Source organism: Wyeomyia smithii, chromosome 2 (assembly GCF_029784165.1).
Source record: "Wyeomyia smithii strain HCP4-BCI-WySm-NY-G18 chromosome 2, ASM2978416v1, whole genome shotgun sequence".
In the NCBI taxonomy this organism is placed as follows: domain Eukaryota; kingdom Metazoa; phylum Arthropoda; class Insecta; order Diptera; family Culicidae; genus Wyeomyia; species Wyeomyia smithii.
The window spans coordinates 185,365,345-185,391,302 of NC_073695.1; the positions used below are offsets into that span (position 1 = coordinate 185,365,345).

Here is a 25,958-nt window from a genome sequence, read left to right on the forward strand (position 1 = left end):
TTTGATTTGTCCAACCTCGAATATGAATAGATGTTCTTTACTAAAAACTCTTAAATTCATTTAAACCTTTGGACATATTATTTTGGCGACGAGGATCTCAAGAATCCACGAACATGGCAAAAGATAGAGTTGATCAGCAGCCGCAATCGGGAATTCAAGATATGATTCACAAGATGGCCCAAATTTTACAGCGGAGCATCAAATCCGGAGCATATTTTAGAGTCCCTCTCTTCGAACAACATCGAGTTTGTCTTCGACGAAGAAAACAGAGTTCCGTTCGGACGTTGTTGTTTAACCGCTACCAGGACCTCTTCGAGAACGATGCAGGCCAGCTGAATGATGCGGCGAAGGTACGTTTACTTTTCCGGAAGCTGGACACCCATTCGCCCAGCCGCTATCTCAACTACATCCTGTCAAAGCTTCCCAAGGACGAGAAGATTGAAGACACAGTCAAGATTCTCAATAAAATCTTAGGGCATCAAACGTCAAACGTTCCGGAAACGGTTCATGTGTCTTTTCACGATTGTTGTTGACCATCTGCCGATGAACACTCAGCAAGCAGAGAGCACTCAACCGCTGTTCAAATATTGTTGACCTCAGTCAGGTTTACACCCGACGTAATGTGCTGAACGAGCGTTCAATCGTGTATGTTTCCATGGTAGAGCAAGTGCAGATTTAACTGCTTTCTCAGTCGCAGGGAAAAAAGAACGGACTTTAGCTAGCAGGTCTATAAGACCCAACTCTTCCAAGTTCTCACGGTCTGCTCTCATGCTGCTGGAATGTTAATACCAAACTTTCACCTCTCCAACAAAATTGTCAACTTCATAAAAAATTACGAAACTTTCGGTTTTGCGGTTGAACTCTTCCAACGACCTGCGTATTGCGTTAGCGGGATGCAGCAAGGACAACGCGTACGCAGGTGCACTATCTTCATCGAACCGTGTTTCCAGTGAGGTTACAAGGGAATCAAGGTAAGGAATTGTCACAGCTCGGTTCCAATACTCCAAGCTAGTTGATGCAGGCGGATTTGCCCGGTACTTTTGCCGCTGCAATGTCCTTAGTGGATCAACTAAAAAACCTGTGCAATTCCACGCAACATAGGGCAAGTATTCCGATCAATCATTTTTGATCTGGCTGATACTTTACACAGATGTTTCAATGGGCTAAAGATGTCGTTTTGTGCTATTAGAGTTATTGAAAACAAAATTCTGCACCAATGTCAACATTTAGGGGGGGGGGGGCAACGCCCCCCTCTGGCTACGCCTATGGCAAATTCCGGTTTCTGGAAAACAGCCAAAAATGGCCGATTTCCACCCAATATAATAATATCCGGATCTAGAATGATACACAGGAGCTAAAATCGATCGAAATTGTCTTCAAATGCCATCATGAAATCGAAAATGGCGACTTCCGGTTTCGGACAAACAAAGGCAAACGACCAAATACCACCCAATATGGGTATTTCCGGAACCGTAATAATGCACTGGAGCCACAAATCGACTTCAGATAACATTTTGAATTGTAAGATGGCAACTTCTGGTTTCTGGAAAACAGTCTGAAATGGGCGATTCTCATTAAATATGAGTATCTTCGAACCAGAAAGATGCACAGAAGCTAAAAATTGGTCACAGACACAATCTTGAATTTTAAGATAGTGACTTCCGGTATCTGGCAAATAGCCGAAAATAGCCAAATACCATTCAATATGAATGTTTTCGGAACCAGAATTACGCCCAGATGACAGAAATTGATTTCACAGCCAATTTTAAAGTCCAAAATGACGACTTTCGGTTTCTGAAAACAGCCCAAAGTGACCAAATACCGCCCAATATGATTATTTCCGGAGCCAGAAGGTTGCGATAAGCTAAAAATTGACCTCAGACACCATTATGAATTGTAGGATGGCAACTTCTGGTTTCTGGAAAACAGCCAAAAATGACCGATTTCCGTCTAACATTAGTATCTCCGGATCTAGAATGATACACAGCAGCTGAAATTGACCACAGACCCCATTTTGGGTTCTAGGTTGGCGACTTCCGGTTTCTGGGAAACAGCCGAAAATGATCGAATAACCCCCTAATATGGGTGTTTCTTCAACCAGAATGACGCTCAGAGGCCAGAAATTATCTTGAATACCATTTTGAAATCCAAGATGGCGACTACCGGTTCGTGAAAAACAGACTAAAATAAACAAATACAGTCATACCTCGATACAAGGCAACTTTATTTTTATTTTCGTTACGTTATATCGAGTTACTTTATATCGAAGCACAAAAAAAATTTTTTTTAATTGATGCAAGAATGGTAATGGTTGCTCAAATATGCGTGAAAACCTATTTCCCATCACCTATCAGTAATTTTAAACCATTCTCATGCCCATTTAGGACAATTTTCAACAAGCAAAAAATAATTTTTTTAATTGATGCAAGACTGTTGACGGTTACTCAAAGATGCGCGAAAACCTATTTCCAATCACCTATCAGTATTTTTTAACCTTTCATATGCCCATTTAAAGAAAATTTCAACAAGCAAAAAAATTTTTTCTGATTGATGCAAGACTGTTAATTGTTACTGGAGGATGCGTGAAAACCTATTTTACATTAGGTATTAGTATTTTAAAACCTTTTTTATGCCCATTTAGGACACTTTTCGCATTAGTTTCATTAATTTTAAAACTTACTACAAACACTTTTTTGAAGCAATTTATACCCCGAAAACAGTTACTGTAGCATTTATTTTCAATTTGAATACATTTTCAAAGTTACTTTATATCGAGGTTAAAGTTACGTTATATCGAGTTACGTTATATCGAGGTTGCCTTATATCGAGGTATGACTGTACTATCCAATATGAGTATCTCTGGAACCAGAATGATGCAAGGAGCTAACAATTGACCTCAGGCACCAGTTTAAATTGCTAAATGGCAACTTCTAGGAAACAGTCGAGAATGACCGAATAATACTCGAATCCAAACCAAACATTGACCCTGGACTACATTTTAAATTAAAGACGACCACTTTTAGTTTCTGGAAAACAACCAAAATAACTAAATACCTCCCAATATGGGTATTTCTGGTGTTAGATTGATGTTAGTGTTAGACCCAATATGAATATATCCAGAATTAAGGCGATGTACAGAAGCCAAAAGTCGAGGATGTTGTCATTTCGATAAAACCAATTATTTTAAAAGATTTGTTTTTTGACTTTGATCATATCCTATGGCCGATTCATCGTGCATTTGCAGATTTTAAACACATCGCAAGGAATCAATGAATTTGAACATATATCGATCAAAGCAGGTATAGTTTCCAATAGGCTTTGAATTTCTTTTCTTTCCATAACTTTTGAGCCACATATCAAATTGTTATGAAGTTTGTTAATTGTAAGTTTGAGAGATTATTCGTTCGCATGACACTAGTTATGTTCAAATAAGTCATGTAATCTTTGAGATGATAGACTTTCGTTGTTTTATTAACAATTAAATACATAACGGTTGCTTAAGTTCGATTATAATCAAATGAAATAGGAACGTATGGGGCAGCCAAACTTTGAAACCACGTGTTCAATAATAATTCATCAGTTAACCCTTAACTAGCCCGTTCATCTGATAATAATATTGATCAAATCGGTTGTGCAGTTTCTGAGATAATGAAGTTTCGTGATTTTCACATTTCGGTACTTTACAGACGAAGTTACAGTACGATTACAGTAAAATTCAATAGGGTCTTCTGAGGCAGCTAGACCATTCATTTGACACTAATTTTGTGGAAATCGGGTCGGCCATCTCTGAGAAAAATGAGTGAGTCCAAGTAGTCTTCGGAATATGCGGATTGCAAAACAAATCAATAGGGTCTTATGGGGCAATTAGACCTTCCATTTGACACTGGTTTTATGAAAATCGGTACAGCCATCTCTGAGAAACATGAGTGAGATTAAACAGTCTTCAGAACACGTTTCTTTTCATAACTTTTGAACCACAAGTTCAATCTTTATGAAATTCAAAACTTGAGGGTTTTCCAGGTAGCCCGTTTTTTTGAGACCAATTTATTCAAATCGGTTGTGTAGTTTCTGAGATATTGATGTTTCATGATTTTCACATTTTTAAACATAACCTCTAAACTAAAAATCCGATTATAATAATTCAATAGGGTCTTATGGGACAACAAGACCTTTCCTTTGCAATTAATTTCATGAAAATCGGTCCAGCCATCTCTGAGAAAAGTGAGTGAGAATAAAAATCTGCACATACACACACACACACATACACACACACACACACACACACACACACACACACACACACTAACAGAAAATGCTCAGCTCGTCGAGCTGAGTCGAGTGATATATGCCATTCGGCCCTTTGGAGCACTTTTATACTTTCGGTTTTGCAAGTGATTGCTATACCTTTCTAGGAGAAAGGCAAAAAAACCCGAGAAGTTCAATGTGTTGCTCGAAATCTTGGGTTTTTGCCTATTAAGTTATTAACCTAAGAAGAGAGCAGACTTTTGTATTAAACATACATCGGAAGGAAATAATCGTCACTATCAGGAATTAAATCTCACCCGCGAAAAGCGCGGATACTTGAATGTTGGTATGCGCGATGATTACAATTAAATTTGTCGCGACATATGTACCTACTTAGAATATAACTGACGGAGAGAAAAATTTTGCGATGGAGTTTTAGACGATACTATTTAATTTATCATTAGCTACTGATACACATCGACAGTTACATAAATGAATCATACTTTCAAACACAGCACGACAGAAGCGAGAGCGCAACGGAGAGGAGAGACTGAACGTTGTTAAGCTTCTCACTCGTCGGTACTCGCTGTAGAATCACCTCCATACTACTGTTCATGCAGATTTCAATAGCAGGTTCGATGTATGATTTACAGTGTACTGTGCGCATCTACCAAATTGTTTTATACTCATTATCATATTTGCTGGAACTTGCAGCTATTTCTCAAAGCTCTTATTCTATAAATATATTAGGAAGTCGATTTAGTTTTAGCTTCGGATTTCAGCGGTGATATATATCATAAACAAGTAACAAACAAAACTAATTGTAAAAGACATTTATCGAAAACAGATTTACAAAAGAAACATGAAATGATAGATAGAAAGAAAGAATGGCTTATTTACAGCGCTTCAATAACTAGTAACGTATTAACCTTTGAAAACTACTTTTTATCGGTGGTGCGCTGTTAAATACGTTCCACAAAACTCCCCGTTTTGCGGAGTATTCATACGCACCAACCAGTAACCGTTTGTTCGATATTACATATATTTTCCTACTGCTTTCGTTCTAAAGCCTAATAATACACATCATGGGTAACTTCAACTGTGGTAATGGTAATAATGGAGGATGGTATTAAACTTAATTGATGCACAGTTTTTTTTAACAACAAGTTAACAAGTAAAATCACTATTAGTACCCCCGAATCTTCTTGCAAGAAAAGAATTAACAGTTCGATTGCTGTTCGATTCTTTTTAAGGCAGTGCATATTTGTTTCCGCTAGGTCATCAATTTGCTGGGTGGGCATTGTTTCCTCTCCTCAAGCTGAACTAAGTTCTAATCCTTGTAAACACACATGGCTTCATCGGCGCCGTCGGCGCAATCTGTAACCTGTGAATATTGAATAGTTAAAATGTGCTTATCGATAAATTATCAGTCATACTCACTTTATCACACAATTGGCTCACTGAAATGCAAATTCCGCTAACACATCGCAATTCTCCTTCCGGGCAGGGCGATGCATGGGCAGTTGTTAGAAATGCCCTGCTAGTGCTGCTGAATTTGAAGTCGTTTTCTGAATCAGAGGTCATCATAATTTCCTTACTATCTTGAAAGTTGTCTGGAAAAATCAATAAAGATCAGAAACGTAGGGAATGATGTTATCTGAAATAAGTCCATGAAAATTACTCAAAGTTTTTGAAACCGAGTGAGTTCTAACGGTTTCCGCCTCGGTTTGATCTTCTACTCGTTCGGTGTTTGTTTCAATTGGATCCGTGCGGTTCCTCCGATTTACCTGCGGAACGTTTTCGGCTGCAGTTGGTTCATATTCATCTTCTCGCGACGATCCATAATCTGCATAATGGCGTTCCTGGTGTGCTGGCTCCGTACGATGATTCCTTTCACGGTCCTCGTTGGTAATTGTTAGGTATGGTTTGCTGGAATTGACAGTGGATTTCCATTTTGTGTGCAGCAGCTAATAACGTATGTGACTAACTTACCCATTGACGGGGCTATTCGGTACCTGTACCTGCACAAATGGATACTCCCGGTGGCTGCTCAAACCAGTTGGGTAAGTTGTGTGTTCATCATAGTAGCAGTCCAGTTCATCGGATGCATCCGGGCAGTCTTCGTATTGATCGCAACGCCATTTGTCCGGGATGCATTTATCGTTTGAAAGGCAGCGATACTCATCTCGTTCGCATAATTTGCAATCAGACTCATCCTCTCCACCATGGCAGTCCTTGATGTTGTCACATCTGTGGAAGAATCGAGCATGGTTTATGTTTTTATCCTGTTACACGTCATGATCTACGCTTGAACGGGCACGTTTTGAAACTCGTTGTCGGTAGACTTACTTCCACTGTAGAGGTATACAGCTGGAATCCATGCACCGGAACTCATTAGCGTAGCAATCGCTCTCACGGGTTGGATCCTCGCAAACGTTGCTATCGTTTGAGTCTGGATAGATGTCGCAATCGAACGTAGACGTCAATATTTCCGAGCTGGCAATTATATGTGCACACGGTTCCAGGATAGCTGTTAACATAATTAGGAGACAGTATTGAGTGCACAATATGGGGGTGGGGGAGATTTATATGTAAATAAAAAAATTTCAATTACTTATTTTTGGTACAAAACAACTTAATACTTATTTACTTCTCTACAATAGTTCGTTCTGTGAAAGTGGAAATGGTGTTAGTTTCAAGGATACCATTCGGAAATTGTGGTAACCAATTTCAATTTTTCATTAAATTTGCTCTATAAGTGTGAATTGTTACGATTGTGAACTTTGACTCTACTTACATTTGCAGATCCTTTTGCAGGGCGTGAGGGTTCCCATTCGAGTCGGCCGACATTCGGGTTCCAGGACCAGACAGACGAATTCTGCCACGCGTACCGAGCACTTGGAGTTGATGACATACTGGAAGTGCTCGTACTCAACGTTGGTCAGCTGGAAGTTTTTCGACGTAGTCAAATCGTACGGTAATATTCCCCGGCACAGAGGGAGAGAAGTAGACTTGCAAATGCCTGGAAAAAGGTAGAAAAAAATTAGTTCGATTTGCCACCTCCAGGAGGCTCACCTGCTGGGCTGTCTGTTGGCTTGTGGGCAGTACCTTCTTCGGAAATATTGAAACGTTTCAAACCTTCGGTCGTGATTTCAAACCGCGACAAAATCGGCAGCGTCGGGGAAACTTTGGTCCGGTACAGGTTAGAATCTGTGGTGGCCGAAGTTGCAGTAAGGTTTTTCTAGAAAAATTCAAGGAATAAAAATTTAGTCCAACATTTGTTGGATGGATAACAACAGTTCAGCAATAATGGAATTGTAGTGATGATGGTTGGCGTATGAATGGAGACATTGGCCTCAGAAAGCATCTGGTTTAAATTTTGTTCTGTCATTGGGAATATTTACAGTTGAAAAATTTTCTCGAAAAAAAATGGTGAAAGGTAATCCCGCGTGACTGTGGAGAAGTGTCTCTGTGAGATTCACCATAAATCTGTCGCACACCGTACCCAGCCACCGGAAGAAATAATTGTCTCCCATCATTAGCAGAGGGAAGGTTAAGCCACCAATGGTACCAGTCCAAATGTTCTGTATATGATGTTTAAAATGATAAATGGGTTCATGCTCGTAGCCCAGACACATAAGAAAGGGTGAAAACGAGTTGAATTGAAACTGTAAATCACTTCTCTCTGCTTCTCAAGTCTGATCAACTGTTCGTTTAACATCGTCAACAGTTGTTCATCCTCTTCGATAGGAACCCCGAAGCTATTCTGATGACCTGAAGTGAATCCTAGCGATCTGTAGGAAATATCCTTGTTAGATCCCACCTGTCTGTCATTATCGTTGGTTCCGGTTTCGAGTGCGCGGGTTGTTTGCTCCTTGACGGCCTCCTCATTCTCGAACTCGTCATCATCAAATGAAACTCGGCCCTTGGTGTAATCCTTCAGTGATATGGTGCTCGTTTTTCGTACTGGTGCTTGAGTTGTGCTACTGACCTTTACTACTTGGGCGGGTATCTCTTCACTTAGATTTTCGTGTTCTGTCGATGTCCAGAAATTCTGACCTTCATTACGATTTTGTTCTGTTTTCTTTACGATAATTGCCAGCAAATCGTTGTTTAAACCGAACGAGAATTTAGAGTTGGGTGTTGCGCCATCTTTAGAAAATTCGGTGCCCTTGTCTTTATGATCTCGACCAAAAGTTGTTACTGCGCCACTATTTAGGTCGTTTGTATGTGAAAAATCGTTAAAATCGATAGATAAATTCTCCTCCACGTCGTAGATGCTATCTCCCCCTAGCAGGGAGCTACTCATGATGTCCCTATCTATAAAATTGTTAGAAAAAAAACGAATACTAGGTTATTGAACCTGTTCAATCGGTCAAATGAATTGAAGATCTGTTATTGTATCCGATACTCACCTACAACCAGGAAGTAAACAATTAAACCTAACAAGCTACATATTAGCAGTAATCCCAGTGGCCACTTGATAAAGCGCCATATCAGCTTGAGAGCCTTCCACAGGCAACAGCTGGAGTGGGAGGATGGCCGGAAGAAGGAATTGATGGATGATGCGCTTGTGAGGGGCGTCTGGGAACCGGCTTTCCAGTAGTTGAAACTGTGGCGATTGGCATGGAGGTGATTGGGTAGAGTATTTGCAGCCGAGGGCGGATGTGGAGAGGAGGTGGAGGTGTATCCGCTGTAGGGGGTACCCTGCAATGAGGAAACGTTAAGAAATAGTTAATTTTACATAGGTTGCTTGCGTAGTACAATGGTTATATAGAGATATGTAATATTTTTTATCTTTGCCGAACTCATTTTCGGAATATATAAGAAACTTATAGAATTCATCGAACTGAATTTCTATTTTTAACAACGGCTTTTTCCCGTTAACACGCAAGTTCATTAAGTAGACAGTATATGTAGTAGAGTAGAGTCCCGTCGGGATGCGGTATATTTTTCCAAATCTGTATCATATTTCCAGTTCGCTTATTTTTCGTTCTCTCTACGACATATACTGTCTGCTTAATGAACTTGTGTGTTAACGGAAAAAAGCCGTTGTTAAAAATAGAAATTTAGTTCGAAAAATTTAGCCGTACTTCCGTACTTGTGTCGCACTTGCAAGCACGACGCAGACTGACTTTGGTCTCGATCACACAGGTCTATGAGAGTTATCAGCATCTCTTCTGTGTGTGATGAGACATTCCTTTCAGTCTATAAATAACGCTTGCACAGCAGTGTGTGTAGTTAGGGATGAGCAATAGAATAAGTCGGCAGCGGAATGTGATATGATATAGATTGTGGAACAGTTCCACCGTCCCCCGTAGTTTAATTGGTCAAAACACCATGCCGGAGACAGGGAGATTGCGGGTTCATGTCCCGTCGTGATGCGATATATTTTTCCAAATCTGTATCATATTTCCAGTTCGCTTATTTTTCGTTCTCTCTACTACATTTACTGTCTGCTTAATGAACCAATAGAATTCATTTTTGAAGTTTATACCTATTGACGTAGGACTACGTTTAGCTATAATAGTACGAAAATAAATTTCTCTCGCAGCTCATGGAAGTCGATTACGGAATTGTGAGACGAATCGTTTCGGTGATACACATAGTATTTGTGCGACTCGTACTTGGAAAACCTTTTAATTAGTTTCTCAAGCATCCAAATGTAAGAATCTTTCAATTTTATTTTAAATAATCTTTTAGATTTCTTCAAATAACGTGCCCAGAGAATCTTGACTGTGAAATCCTAGAATAGCTTTGAAATCTTGAGAGGAATCGTTTATGCAAGACAGACAGAATCTGTGTGAATCATATATATATATATATATACATAAAACTTTCTCATTGATTTCTCTTCAATCCAAATGTCGAAATCGTTAGTTTTCATTTAATAAAAATCTTTTGTTGTTCTATTAAAAACTTTGATGTTATAGAGTATTAGATACTACTTCATTGCGTAACACAAACACAGACTTTTCCTCATGGATGGCGCAGAGTAAATACCTATATTTTACGTTGCGTTTCTCTATGAGAAATGTGACTATGCTGTTATCGGATATCCAGTTGTTTATTCCAGCAATCAAAATGGTTGAAAACGGGTTGATAAATTGCAAATTGGTTTCGAATTCAGTAGATTTCCGATACACGATTCTCATTCATGCCTCCTAGTCTCATAGACCAGGCAGTCTTGAGGATTCCCTTTTCAGGATTCCTTATCGTAACTTAAGTGTTCGTCTAAGCGTTTCGAATTCTGAGAATTCTTCATACGAAAAGGTTTTGAAACCGATTAATTCCTATTACATGTGATTCTTATTCTTGGGGACTTTTTTCACGTGATCGCCCACGATTTCAATGTAAAAAACCCTAGAGAATCTATGCGAAACTAATGTGTTCGTCTAAGCGTTTCCGATTCTGAGAATTCTCTAAAATAAACGGGTTTGGAACCGATGGATTCTCTTTACAAGATTCTCATAGGCAAGAGATCTGGGAGATTCCTTATCGAGGATGCCCATGATTGCAATGTAAAGAATCCTAGATGATCTATACGAATATTCGACCCGAACCCGAAAATGTTATTTCTTTGAAACCCGAACCAGAAATTGTGAAACCCGAACCAGAAATTGTGAAACCCGAACCTGAGATTTCATAGATTTTATAGTCGGGTTTCGGGTTTACGAGCCCAAACCAGACCTGAACCCCATTTTTTTAAACCCGTACCCGACCCGAACTTAAATATTTTTTTTTCACCCAACCCGAACCCGACCCGTACCCGACACTTTTCAGAAATTTTAAACCCGAACTCGACCCGAATGTAAGGTTTTAATCATCTATAGCTGTGCAAAAATCGACACAGTTGTTCATGGTTTGGCCGTTTCACCATTCCCATGGAAGAGATGACAGCAATATTATTTTCACGCCGCATGTGATCATTTTCACCTTGACTACTGGTTTCTAATCAAATTCAATTTGCTTGATTAGTAACTAACAGCATCTAAACGTGTATGGTTTTGGTGATAGACTTCAAATGTTGGATTGGCAACTTGGAAGCAGCGTCAATATTAGCACCGGCCCTCACAAGTTCCTATCTCACGCCTCCATCATATGATACAGCTGCCAGCTGAAACATGGACACAACTGGTTGGCGTTGCCTGGGCAATTTTGTCATGCGACAATAGCTAAGTGAGAAGTTGTAACACTATCGTATCGTGTAACACCGGCAGTAGAGGAAATGCTTCGCCAATACGAGCGTCTGTTCACCAAGATGGCGCGGCTTAAAAGAGCGTCTGATCTCCATGTTATGCTGATCAACGTCCTGGTGTCAGCGTTGTACTCTAAACAAAGCTGGCCCGATGGTCCCCCGGCGAGACAGAGGGTTATGGAAGGCCCAACAAACCAACGCGCAAAACACCAAACGTTGCAAACATAGAAGTAGTAAATACGGATCGGAACAATCGGCTCAGACCTAGTCGATGAAATAAGAACTACGATTGGAAACTCGGTATATGGAACTGCAGATCATTTTGCTTTCACGGCTGATATGTATATGATGAACTCAATCCACTTCGAAATCGTAGCGCTGCAGGAACTTTGTTGGTCGAGATAGAAGGTATGGAAAAGCGGACATCGAGAGGCTACCTTTTACCAGAGCTGTGACACCACCAATGACCTGGGAACTGACATTATAGTGCTGGGCAGGATGCCCCAGCGCGTGTAAGTCGAGAATTAAGGACCGATTCTTCTCCCGCAAAGACACCTGAAGGTCGCCTGATTTACAAGCGGAGAACCAAAACGACCACGTGCTAATCGAAGGTAAATTCTTTCCAGACGTCATCAACGGTCGCACCTACCGCAGTGCGAATATAGATTCGGACGAGCTTACAGTATATTCATATACGCTTCAAACTCTCGACGGTGTGTTAACTTGGACGGCAACCTTCTCACGAACAAGAGTACTACGACGAGCACCTTAACGGCGATGTAGCAAAGGACAACGACGAAGTGGCAGTAGATCTCGGTGTACGCGCAGCTGATGGCAGTATTCCAGCGCTTGACCTCCAGATTAAAGAGGAGATCAGCCAGCTGAAAACCAACAAAGCAGCTAGTGCTAACCAACTCCCAAGTGAGCGGTTGAAACACGGTGGCGAAGCACTGGCTAAGGTGCTACACTGGGTTATTGCCAAGATATGGGAGAAGGAGATAGTACCGAAGGAGTGAATGGAGCATACCGTGTGTCTCATCTACAAAATGAGCGACAAGTTGGATTGTTTCTATTACCGTGCAATCACGCTGCTGAGCGCCGCCTATAAGGTGCTCTCCCAATTCTATACTCTCGACTATCACCGTGTGTGAAGGAGGTTCGTGAGGCGAACCCAGGTGGGATTTATGGGGGCCCGCGCCACCACGGACGATTACGGTTTCCCGGATAAACTGGCGCGGTTGGTAAAATCAACGATGGATCGGGTGACGCGCGTAGTTCCAGTTTCGGGGACACTCTCGAGTTCCTTTCGAATCTTGAAGAGGGTTACGGCAAAGTGATGGACGTTGGTTCTTGTTATTTAATATCGTTTTGGAAGGTGTATCACGAAGGAGTGGTGTTGACACGAGTGGCACAAAACTCAAGAGCTCCGTTCCGCTCTTTGGCTTTGCCGATGACATCGACATTGTAGCACAAACCCTTGAGAAGATGACGAAGACGTACATCAGAGTGAAGGCTGTAGCCAGACGAATTGGACTGGCCTTAAACGCTTCAAATACCAAGTACATGAGAGAAAGAGGTTCCAGAGAAGACAGTATCAACCTCCCACCACGAATTCAGAATAGCTGTGATGAAATCGAGGTGGTACACGAGTTCGTGTACCTGGGCTCACTAGTGACTGCTGACAATAACATCAACAGAGAATTTTATCGACGCCTTATGGCAGCAAATCTTGCCTACTTCGAGTGCTCCGCTCGAACAAAATTCGCCGTCCGTAAAGTTGACCATGTACGAAACACTGATCAGACCGATAGTCCACTACGGCTACGAAATCTAGGTCATGCTCATCAAGAACCAATGCGCTCTTGGGGTTTCGAACGGAAGGTGCTGCGTACTATCTGCGATGAAGTGTAGATGGAAGATGGATTATTGCGGAGGCGGATGAACAACGACTGGCACCAGTTGCTGGGAGAACGGTGCGGTGGGCTGGGCGTGTTGTAAAGATGTTGGACGACAGGCCGGTTAAAATGGTTCTCGATAACAACCCAACTGGAACAAGGCACGCAGTGATCAAGGTGGCTCGATTAAGTGAAGGACGACCTGCGGTGCCTCTGCAGACGACAAAGCTGGCGAGCTGCAGCCATGGACCGAATTGAATGGAGACGATTTCTTCGAACGGCAAGTGACACCTCGGCCTGGAGCTGACTGGTAAGGTAAGTACTGTTCCATGTTGCAGTTTGTGGGTACGGTTTGGGGAAAATTGAACTCAAAAAATAGAAACAATTAGAATAAAGAGTTCGAAATGCTGCTATGAATCATGTCAACCGCCTTTTTTAAGATGTTAAATAATTGAATCAAGTGTAATGTTTTTTTTTCAATCGAATTCAACATTCTCAACAGAATACGCCTGTCTTTGATTCGGATTAAAGTTTTCTGTATATTTATTTTTCATGCATTGTATCGACCATTAACAAACGTCACCGTGGATTCACAGTTTCTATTTGGGAAAATAACTGAAGAGTTTTAATAATAATATAGTCCTTTGTCAAGTCTTCGATTGTGTTAAGTATACAAACCAAGGGCACTACCCTTTTATCGGATTTTACATTTAGGAGTATTTTTTTCTACTCAAATAAACTCGTGAGTATTTGCTACCTAAACGCAGCGAATTTATGGTTTGTTTAGATGACGCCATCGAATGTTATATATATTACCACAAATTAGACGAGTAATGAATCGGTGCTTGTCGATAACTAAATTGAAGTTTAGTAGTAGATGGCCCCTTTAGTTAACGTGGAATGAATGTTCGAATCGTGAAATCAGTTTCGTTGCTCATAATGGGAATTCAATTCATGATAACAAAATTTGGAAAATTATTGATTGCTGCTTTCCCCAAAATTGTATGATTTGATTTTGTTCTAACACTGTGATTGTGTTGAGCAGTTGCGTTGAGAGGAGCTTTTGCACCCGGTGCGGAAGTGTCTGGTTGTACCTCCTTTCTCCCCTCCCCCTACCGGAAATGGATTCAAAATGCAATGCTAATCACAAATATAAAGCCATTTTTTGAATATTCTAATATACTACAGCATTGAACAAAATACACCTTATTAAAATCAATGACAACGAAAATTTCTTCTTCGGGCCTTGATTTGAGAAAAACTATCTATAACTTCTTTAAAATCGATCGAATTGGTTAAATTTCGACAGACAAGATCAATACGTCGATAACTCCTTTTGATGCAAATAAGCTCAAATAACAATCAAACTGGTGGAAGGGAAACTTAGTTGAAATCTTTGCAGGGAATTTTAATTGTGGATAATATTGGCAGGAGGAACGAGGCTGGGTATAGTAAAGCAATAAGTGTAAAAAGGAGTGACAAAGCTGTTTTAAGAAGCTTTCTGTTTTTCAAAAGCCTTCACTGAAACCTCCAAAAATGAATTAAACATTATTAACCGTGCATATTTTATTACCGAATTACAAACAAAGTAGAGCAAGATCGCGCCAAATGACCTATGGTTGAATATCGACAATTTTTGATTTGAATGAAACTTTGCACACGTATTTGGCTTAGCAAACTGAGCATTTTTTACAGATGGAGAGATTTTTTACACCGATGAGTTACATTCTAAAAGGGCGTATGCCTTTGGCATAGGTGTTATTCGAAGCATTGTAGCCCAGAAACCGTTGGTTGTATAGAAAAATTGTCTGAGAATGAGTTGTAGGGAATTAAAAATGCACCATAAAAAAATATACACTGTACCAAAAAAAATTTCTTTGACCAAAAAAAATTAAAAATAAACATTAAATTTCAATTTATTTCAATTCAATTTTTTTAAAGAAACTTGACGTTAATACGCAACTTTTTAAAAAAAGTGGATGGAGAAATAAAAAATAAAATTTTTATGGTAGAATAATATTTTTATAAAAATTCTAGCTTAAACATTTTTCAAAATATTTGTATTCTGATGATTTTAAAAGATGCAGAGAGTCATTTTGAATCAAAAATCTCTTGGTAGTAAACATTCTAAAGGCATCGGTTTTCGAGTTATTTTAAATTTAAGCTCGAAAAATTAATAATATTTCGGAGAATACACGTTTTTCTTAATTTGTCCATGGTTCTCCAGCAAAAGCCATACGTTCATTGGAATGCTTGATCAAAAATATACAATTTTTTCTTTGACAACAAAACGATTGGATAAATAACTCAAGCGCTAAACCTTAGCTTACCTACACGTTCCCCCTTGCCGAATGTTTTATAAAATACCTAGATTAATCCACCTAGCGGTCAGACCAAGCCTTTCTCATTCGTACTTATTATTTGTTAAAATAGATTTACACGAACACTTTAAAATAACAGATCATTGGTAGCAGTGAAACCGTACCGAACATTTAAAACATAATCTTCAAACATATATGAACATATATTAACACATGCGAATAACATGAAATAAATATGTTTCAAATATATGATGCGAAATTTTTTTTTGATCGTGGTATAATCGAACCGTCACTGTACTCATATATAGGTTGGACTCGATTATATGTAGATTCGATATATTATTCGTTGAAATATAATTTTTGATTCGATTGTTTATAGTAAGATTTTTTTCTATATCGAATATGACTTGCTTTTCAAAACTTTTAAACCACGTGTACAATCATAATAATTCATCAGTTAACCCTTACCTAGTCCGTTCATCTGAAATCAGTATTGTTCAAATCGGTTGTGTAGTTTCTTAGTTAATGAAGTTTCGTGATTTTCACATTTCGATTCATTACAGACCAAGTTAAAGTCCGATTACAGTAAAATTCAATAGGGTGTTATGAGGAATCTATACCTTTCATTTGACACTAATTTTGTGGAAATCGGTTCAACATTCTCTGAGAAAAGTGAGTGAGTTTGAGTAGTCTTCGGAACATTTTTTCTTTTCATAGCAGGATTTCACATTTTTAAACACAACAGGCAAAGTAATAGTCAGATTGCAGAAAAAATCAATCAAAATGGGGCAACTGGACCTTCCGTGTCATATGGAATTTTTTGGAAACTTTTATGAAACTGGTGATTTTATGAAAATCGGTCCAGCCATCTCTGAGAAACCTGAGTGAGATTCAATAGTCTCCAGAACACTCTGTCCATAGCTCTTGAACTACAAGTCCAATCTAATAAAATTCAAAAGTTAAGGGTTGTTTAGGTAGCCCGTTTATTTAAAAACAGTTTTGTTCAAATCGGTTGTGTAGTTTATGAGATAATGAAGTTTCATAATTTTTACATTTTGAAACATAACAGAAAAGATTATAATAAAATTCAATAGCATCTTATGAGGCAACTAGAACTTTCATTTCCATTATTAGTTTCATGAAAATCGGTCCAGCCATCTCTGAGCAAATCGAGTGAGATTGGGAGAGCGTTACATACATACATACACACACATATAACACACACATACAGAAAATGCTCAGCTCGTCGAACTAAGTCGATTGATGTATGACATTCGACCCTTTGGAGCACTTTTATACCTTTGGTTTTTGCAGTGATTGCTATACTTTTCTAGGAGAAAGGCAAAAATCAATAGAGTCTTATGGCGCAACTAGACCTTCCATATGATACTGATTTTATAAAAATTGGTTCAGCCATCTCTGAGAAATATGAGTGAGATCAAATAGTCTCTAGAACACATTTCTTTCTATAACTTTCAAATCACATGTCCAATCTTTATAAAATTCGAATGTTGAGGGATTTTTTTTCAGGTAGCCCGTTAATTTAGAACCAATTTTGTTAAAATCGGTTGTGTAGTTCCTGAGATAATGAACTCTCGTTATTTCCACATTTTGATACATAACATATAAACAAAAAATCCGTTTACAATATAATTCAATAGGTTTTTATGGGACAACTAGACCTTTCATTTGAAAATAATTTTTTTAAAATCGGTCCAGTTATCTCTGAGAAAATCGAGTGAGGTTGCAAATTTGCACATACACAAACACATACAGAAATTGCTCAGCTCATGGAATTGAGTCGTGTGATATATGCCATTCGACAGTTTGGAGCACTTTTATACCTTCGGTTTTGTCAGTGATAGTTATACCTTCCTTGAAGAAAGGCAAGAATTAGTGAATGATATAAACTCATCGGAAAACATTTATATTTATAACTTTTGGACCACATGTTTATTCATTGTAAAAGTCATCGATGGTTTTGAAGACAGCTTGTTCATTTGATACCTGTTTTGTTCCAATCGGTTGTGTAGTTTCTGAGATAATGAAGTTTCGTGATTTTAACATTTCGTTACATAAAAGACAACGTTACAGTCCGATTATAATAAAATTTTATAGGGTATTATGAGACAACTAGACCTTTCATTTGCAACTTATTTCGTAATAATCAGTCCAGCCATCTCCGAGGAAAGTGAGTGAGTTCAAGCAGTCTCAAGATAATGTTTCTCTTCATAGCCTGATTTCACATTATTATACATAACGAACAAAGTTACAGTCCGATTACAATAAAATTCAATAGGGTCTTATGGGGCTACTAGACCTTCCATATGACACTAATTTTGTGAAAATCGGTCCAGCCATCTCAGAGAAAAGTGAGTGAGATTAAACAGTCTTCGAAACACGTTTCTTTGCATAACTTTTGAACTACATGTTCAAACACTAAAAAAATAATTTACAAATGGTTCAAAAAACAAGCCCGTTCTTTTGATACTAATTTTGTTCAAATCGGTTGTATAGTTATTGAGATATTGAAGTTTTAAGATTTTCACATTTTGATACATAACCTCGAAACTAAAAATCCGATTACGATAAAATTCAATAGGGTTCTATGGGGCAACTGGACCTTTCATTCGCAATTAGTTTCATGAAAATCAGTCCTGCCATCTCTGAGAAAATCGAGTGAGATTGGGAGACCGTTACATACATACACACACACACATACACACACACACACACACACACACATACAGAAAATGCTCAGCTCGTCGAACTAAGTCGATTGATATACGAGATTCGACCCTCTGGAGCACTTTTATACCTTTGGTTTTTCCAGTGATTACTATACCTTTCTAGGAGAAAGGCAAAAATAAGTTTGTCGTGCAACACTACCTTGTACTTGTTTACTAATAGTAACTGTTTGTAGAATACGCAACCAATAACTACTGGGTTACCTATATCTGTTTTCGTATATAAATACGATTGCACTGCTCCAGATGTTTGCATTTTGTGAAGATGAATAAAGTGACAATGGAATACACCAAGCCCAAATGCTGTAAACCCTTTCCTGATCATCGATGCTCATCAAGCTTACGCAAATTGAACGAAAACGTTATTGCAAAATTGAAAATATTGAACAGTCAAGCTCATTTTAATACGTCTTTATCAATTTGTGATTCGTGTAGTTATTGGAATGATAGTCAAGTCACCATTCATCCCTTCGTTGTTTACTATTCAATATCTGGAACACTTAAGAATATCAGCTTCATCATAATATTCGAAGTACTCCATCATGATACTGTTGCGGTTCAGGTGTTCATTGCCAAATTAATGAGTTTTTTGAAAACAACAATACAGTTGAAAAAAGCGATATTAATGTCTGATGGGGCTGCCTCACAATATAAAAATAGAAAAAACTTTGCAAGTCTTTGCCAGTTCAAAACAAAATATAACGTTGATGCAGAGTGGCATTTTTTGCGACTTCTCATGGTAAAGGCCCATGCGGTGCAATTGGTGGCATATTAAAACGAATGGCAGGAAATGCAAGTTTAGCCAAAGAACGTGAACATCCCATTACAAGCGCAAAAGAGTTGTATGATTGGTCTAATCAGAAAAGTATTGAAAATTCATCAAAAATGTCATTTAGTTGGGTATCATATGAAGAATATGAACAAGGAGTAACAGAATGGAGCAATATTTTCAAAAAATCTATAATAATAGCTGCCACACAAAAGTATTACTCTTTTGTTCCGATTTCAGAAAATAAGATACAAACGAAGCTGTTTTCAAAAGATGACGAATCATTTACTTATGATGTATATAAAATATAAGGTGAAACTAGTTCTGTAAAGTATCTATGTCATAAAAAAATATGTTCCTAAGATAATAAAACTCGAAAATAAATATTTGATTCTTATATATATTTATATCACTTAGAACATTTAACTCTTTTCTTGAGAACCGTTCGCCCAATCGTTTTGTTGTCAAAGAATGAATTGTTTATTTTTGATCAAGCCTTCCAATGAACGTATGGTTTTTGCTGGAGAACCATGGACAAATTAAGAAAAACGTGTATTTTCCTAAGTAATTAAAATTTTTCGAGCTTAAATTAGAAATAACTCGAAAACCAATGCCTTTAGAATGTTTACTACCAAGAGCTTTTTGATTCAAAATGACTCTCTGCATCTTTCAAAATCATCAGAATACAAATATTTTGAAAAATGTTTGAATTAGAATTTTAATAAAAAAAATAATCTACCATAAAAAAATTATTTTTCATTTCTCCATCCTGAACTTTTTTAAGAATTTGCGCATTAACGTCAAGTTTCTTTAAAAAAAAAATCAACTCTTTTTCCCTGTATTTTCGATGTTTTGTGCAACGTAAGAACCGACGATCACATTATGCGACGCGACGCGAGACCAGACAAACAACACTTATTGTTCTTACAACATAAAAAACGCATAAAAAATTACCTTTAGTCGACCGGTTTCGGGCTGCTACCGCCCATCTTCGGGTCTTTGTCCAGACTAGTTGTTTTTTCTCTCCGTACGCTGTGGGCGTTCGAAGAGAGAAGAGATTTACTGCACTCTCAGTTTCGTCAGTCCGAATAAGCAGGATGTAACAGGGGGATCGTCTTCATTCATTAATCTTTCCTGTGAATTGCTAATGAAGTACGACTCCCATGCATTCAATTGAGATGCTTTCCTAACGTTTTTAATTAATTTCGCTTCTTTCCAATTGATCACGTGGTCACAACTGATTGCATGGGCGGCTACACTTGATTCGCTCATTTTTCCGTTATCAACGGCAGCTTTGTGTTCTTTCAAGCGCACTTTAACCTTACGGCGAGTTTGTCCAATGTAAACTGAAGGGCAATTTTGGCAAGGTATCTTGTAAATGCCTGAATTCTCATCTGGAGGAACCTTGTCCTTCAAATTGCACAGTAAATCACGTAATGTGTTTTCACTTTTATGTACAACCTGAAGCCCTTGCCGTTTCAGTGTTGCTTTGATCGGGTTGGTAATCTTTGGGTAGAACGGCAGGCTGACTCTTTTGATTTCTCCTCGTTCTGGTTGCAGCGTTGTTGACATTCGTCTATGTCGTTTGCGTCGGTGTGTTTGTAGGATTTTATTCACGAATCCTTCTTCGTAGCCATTTACTTCGGCCGCTTTGTGAATATGCTCTTTTTCTTCGGCAAACTCTGCGTTTTCCATCGGTATATTATACAGGCGATGGGCCATTGAATGGAAGGCCGCCTGTTTTTGACCGCCAAAGTGGTTCGAATCCGATGTTATATAGCGATCAGTTGATGTCGGTTTACGGTAGATACCGAATTTCAATGTGCTATCCTCTTTTCTGGTTATTAATAGGTCCAGAAACGGTAGCTTTCCATTCTCCTCTCGCTCTACTGTGAATTTTATAGAGCTGTGCCGAGAGTTGAGCATTTCCAAAGTTTGGTCCAGGTAGCGTTCTTTTACCGGAGCGAAAATGTCGTCTACATAGCGCTTCCATACACGTGGGAAATATTTTTCTTTCTGAGCGTCGTCTTCAAAATCGCTCATAAAGAGGTTTGCTAACAACGGCGACAGTTTACTTCCCATACTTAACCCAAAGGTCTGTTTCCAGTATTTTCCCCTGAAGCTGAAGAAATTCTGATTCATGCATATTTCTGCTACAAGAAGGTAAGCTTCAACGTGGTGTTGTGGCGCACGACTACGTCCCAAGTGTTGGCGTAAACTTTTTAACGCGTCTGGAACTCGTACGCTTGGAAAAAGTGCTGCTACATCAAACGATACTAGGATTTCCCCACGTCTCAACTCAAACCCTTCTAACTGCTCGACTAACTCCACAGAATTTTTCACACTTTTGCCATGCTTTATTGGGTATTTTCTCATTTCGTCCCCAGCCAAGCTGCCATCTTTTCGGTTGGTGTACGAATGTTGGATGAAATTGGCCGCATTCCCACTAGGTCTTTGTGGATTTTCGGCAAGCAGTAGAGCGAGGCCACCGTCGGGTTGGAAACATGAAATTTTCTCTCTAGTTTATCCTCTCCCATCAGACGTGCAACATTCTGTCGCGCGAAGGTAGCCTCTTCGATCATGGTGTTGAGAGGATCCCTCGGTTTTCCGTTTTTGAATTTATATTCCTCGTACGGGCCTGCCGCGATCATATCACGGACGCGCGAATCATAATCGTTTTTGTCCATGATAACTACTGCATTCCCTTTATCCGCACGAGAGTAAACCACATTACGTGCTCAAGTGTAGCCGCCCATGCAATCAGTTGTGACCACGTGATCAATTGGAAAGAAGCGAAATTAATTAAAAACGTTAGGAAAGCATCTCAATTGAATGCATGGGAGTCGTACTTCATTAGCAATTCACAGGAACGAATAATGAATGAAGACGATCCCCCTGTTACATCCTGCTTATTCGGACTGACGAAACTGAGAGTGCAGTAAATCTCTTCTCTCTTCGAACGCCTACAGCGTACGGAGAGAAAAAACAACTAGTCTGGACAAAGTCCCGAAGATGGGCGGTAGCAGCCCGAAACCGGTCGACTAAAGGTAATTTTTTATGCGTTTTTTATGTTGTAAGAACAATAAGTGTTGTTTGTCTGGTCTCGCGTCGCGTCTCATAATGTGGTCAACTCTTTTTTTTTAAATTGAAATTTAATGTTTATTTTTAATTTTTTTTGGTCAAAAATTTTTTTTTGTACAGTGGATATTTTTTTATGATGCATTTTTGATTCGCTACAACTCATTCTCAGACAGTTTTTCTATACAACCAACGGTTTCTGGGCTACAATGCTTCGAATAAAACCTATGCCAAAAGGCATACGCCCTTTTAGAATGTAACTCATGGGTGTAAAAAATCTCTCCACCTGTGGAAAATGCTCAGTTTGCTAAGCCAAATACGTGTGCAAAGTTTCATTCAAATCAAAAATGGTCGATTAAATTTTCGCGTATTTCCAGGCGATTTGAAATGATTTTGCTCATGTGAGTGAGAACGAGAAAGGGTAATATTATAGAGCGATGTTTTTTCATAATATTCTTTTATTCTGCATCAGCTGGTATTTCAACAGCAAATACAAAATAAATTGCAATTGTGGGTAGTTATGGGTAATTTAAAAAAGAGCTGAATAGTTTCTCGGTAGAACGTATCTCAATGTTCGCAACTTTGCAATTATTATTCTGAGCATTTGGAATTAATAAAACTTGAAATTATACCAACATGGCCATCATAAGTAATGCGAATAAACGATATCACATAAAACAAATTGTAACAGAATATGATTTATTAGAAAGTTAAACTTTTTTACACAAATTTATTTCACCAATTCCAACAGGTCAAAAAGGTAGATAGCTAATGCGTGCACGACTGGTTAAAACACGCAATCAATTACGTGAAAATGTCTGCATCTCCTGTCATCATCCGGCAAGCGATATCCCAAACTGTAGCAGCCAATAACTCCGATTAGTCTGTACTTTAATCCACTTCCCAATCTGCATATCAATGAGCTGTAGAAATGTAAATGGCCCCGTGCCTTAGGCTTTCACCATGGTAGGTATGTACTGGTCAAGCGTTGCGTCCATGTGCGGTTTTACGCAATCTTAATTTTGCAGTTATAATAACGCCAACTTCCTGCCCGTGCAGTAACAGTCACCGTTGGATACAGTGAAAACGAAAAGTGATTGCTGCAACCCTCCTGCAGGGCTCTGCCAGGAGACATCCAGCTCAGCTACTACCGTAGGCAGACTGGCATTCTCCTTGCAGGCGTTCTCTTCTGCGTGTTCGTTGTTCGCTGTCAGGTCGCGACAATTTACGACTTACAAGGATCGCTCAGAGTATTTAAAAACTGCATTCCACTCACGGATTCTCGCTGAAAACGATGTGTTCGTGAAAAATAAAGGTAGACGCGTTCACCGAAATGTGCAAAAACGGATGCACCACTTTTAGTCTGTAGGAACCTTCCGGATGCTTATTCGGCACTGCATGAATAAATTAGTCCAATAGCTCATACAAATGTAAAACATTGATGTAAACATAAATATCCTGTTCCTTACTGCGGTATGGCCGTTGCAACTCTGCATCACAAAAGCGAAACAGACTGAACCACGCGAAAGTCCTACCTTCTGTAGACCGTACGCATCAGGTCCGTTCCGCATCACGCAGCGCATGATGGCAAAGATTCACATAAATTTTGTCGACCCCCGGAAACCTGGCTATCGTTGATTGTTCAGGTATTTCAAAAGCGAAACTCGGCCAAGCTGTACCACCCACACTCAGTCCGTCTGCAGATGGCGGAGGCATCGGCGAGGAAGTTTAGTGGAAAATTGCATAATGGTTTGGTCACGGCATGGTGCATCTCCAATTTCGCATACTCCACTGTGGCGGTTGGTCGATCGAATTGGGCAGAGCCATGAAATAACTAGGGCCGATGTGATATGATAAAGTGAATAATAATAATTTTGTGATAAAACTAACCACAATATTTACATCTATTGATGTTTTGTTACCTATTAAAAGCCCATCCGGAATTATTTATCATTACTGTTACCGATTAGGTTGAAATATTTTTCACCAAGTCCATAATGGGGTCCTAAAGTTTTAAACGGTTTTCTGTTTTTTATATATCAGCTGCAAGAGTGCAATTTTATGATCAAAACGTGATTTTTATAAAATGTTTATCATTTTCCTTTGATTTTTAAATGAAGGATAAAAATCTGCTCGAAATGTCTTAAATGACAGTTCTCTTATATACCGTACATGGGCGAAACGTCATCTAAGACCTTTTGAGCTTTTTTTTATTCTTCATTTAAAAATCGAAGGAAAACGATAAACGTTTTTTAAAAATCACGTTTTGCTCAGAAAACGCGGCTTTCTCAAATGATATACAAAAACCGGTATAGCTTTAGGACCCAATTAGATGGATAAGAGGAAAAGTTCAATGCTATAAGCGGTAACGCCATAGTTGTAAATGTTTTCTATTCGAACGTACAGAAACCCAGCCACTTGAGTATAGTTTAGCATTTCATCACAGTGCATTCTTACCACTCTGGTGAGCTAATTTTAATGCTACCGCCTTCGTGTGAGTTTATGTTTTCTACCCTACCATAGAATCAAGTGACCGTGCTCCATTGATTCAAGCCGTTGTGAATCGGTATCGGTAAGCTCAGCTTACCTGTCTAGACTGTGTGTAAGTAACGTGTATCATCGTCTATCATCGCCGAAAAGTACAATGAACGGCGCTATTTCACATAATGGAATTTTGTGCAGCTTACGTGCAGACAGGGCGAAATGTGTCTAGAATGAAATATATTTTTGTGAGCTTACCAAATCTGTTCCTTTTATATGCAAATTTGCGAAATGGGGAATGGTTGCATCAGATAAATGTTTCTGACGTGATATGCGGGTAATTAAATTATTCACGAAGTTGTACCGATTTGAATTATAATTAAATATTATTATTTCAGTGACATGTGAGTACTGTGAACCATTTTATATTTGTACCAAAGAAAATACGAATCAATGACATTAATGACTAAATTTCACATAATAAATTCTTCCGAAAAGAAACAAATACACTGAAAGAGAAAAAACTTGACCACATTTCATGTAAAAAATTATGAAAACTAAATTTACTTGAATGTTACGAATTGTATTATAATTGCCAATTGTATTAAAAAATTTCTGGAGAATGGATCCTAACTTTCAATGATAACTGCACGTTTGAATAAAACTTCTTAAGTGTTAAGTTCTTCACCATGGGAACATTCGAAACATGCATTGAACCATTCAGCTGCCATGCGATGCAAATGATATATAAGCACATGCGTATTGTGCAAAACGAATTATATTTAACATTACGCGTAACGAAGAGTGGATTTAAAATTCTGATTTTTTGATTCTCTAAACATGGAACAACTATCGCCAAAACGACTGGGTAGTGGGTAGTCGACTTGACGTAGAATTTTGTACACTTAGAAACAAACCATTGTATCATTTGCGTTGCTTTTCAAATTACAATTTGTTTTTTTTTTTTTCAAGATTGTGCAAATATGTTGAATTTATTTTCACCAAAAGTATTTCACGCGCATGCTTCTAAAATATCCACCAATATAACACTGGAACAGTCGTGTACTGGATCATAACCTAGATTTTAAAGAACAAGGAGTGATGGAAAGGTATTGTGTGTCCCATATACAGAAAGGGCGACAAGCTTGAGTGTTGCAAATTACCGTGCAAACACTCTGCTGAACACCGCTCACAAGGGACTGGTTCGAGTGAACTGTGTAGTTC

At 38.7% G+C, this 25,958-nt stretch overlaps 1 protein-coding gene across 6 annotated transcripts in view; it reads right to left on the reverse strand.

The window, feature by feature from the left end:
* Positions 1-5,063: 5,063 nt before the first annotated feature.
* LOC129723047 (uncharacterized) overlaps positions 5,064-25,958 on the reverse strand; it is a 137,782-nt gene continuing 116,887 nt past the window's right edge. For 3 of the 6 annotated variants that reach the window (XM_055676992.1, XM_055676993.1, XM_055676991.1), the window contains exons 3-11: positions 8,661-8,952; positions 7,925-8,565; positions 7,354-7,486; positions 7,043-7,267; positions 6,595-6,775; positions 6,238-6,495; positions 5,927-6,174; positions 5,686-5,858; positions 5,064-5,629 (exon numbers count right to left, since the gene is read on the reverse strand). In XM_055676992.1, the coding sequence (XP_055532967.1) occupies positions 5,576-5,629; positions 5,686-5,858; positions 5,927-6,174; positions 6,238-6,495; positions 6,595-6,775; positions 7,043-7,267; positions 7,354-7,486; positions 7,925-8,565; positions 8,661-8,952 (2,205 nt within the window). In that variant the 3' untranslated portion in view covers positions 5,064-5,575. The remainder of the gene's footprint in view (positions 5,630-5,685; positions 5,859-5,926; positions 6,175-6,237; positions 6,496-6,594; positions 6,776-7,042; positions 7,268-7,353; positions 7,487-7,924; positions 8,566-8,660; positions 8,953-25,958) is intronic. The other 3 variants (XM_055676994.1, XM_055676997.1, XM_055676995.1) reach the window with 3 other exon arrangements.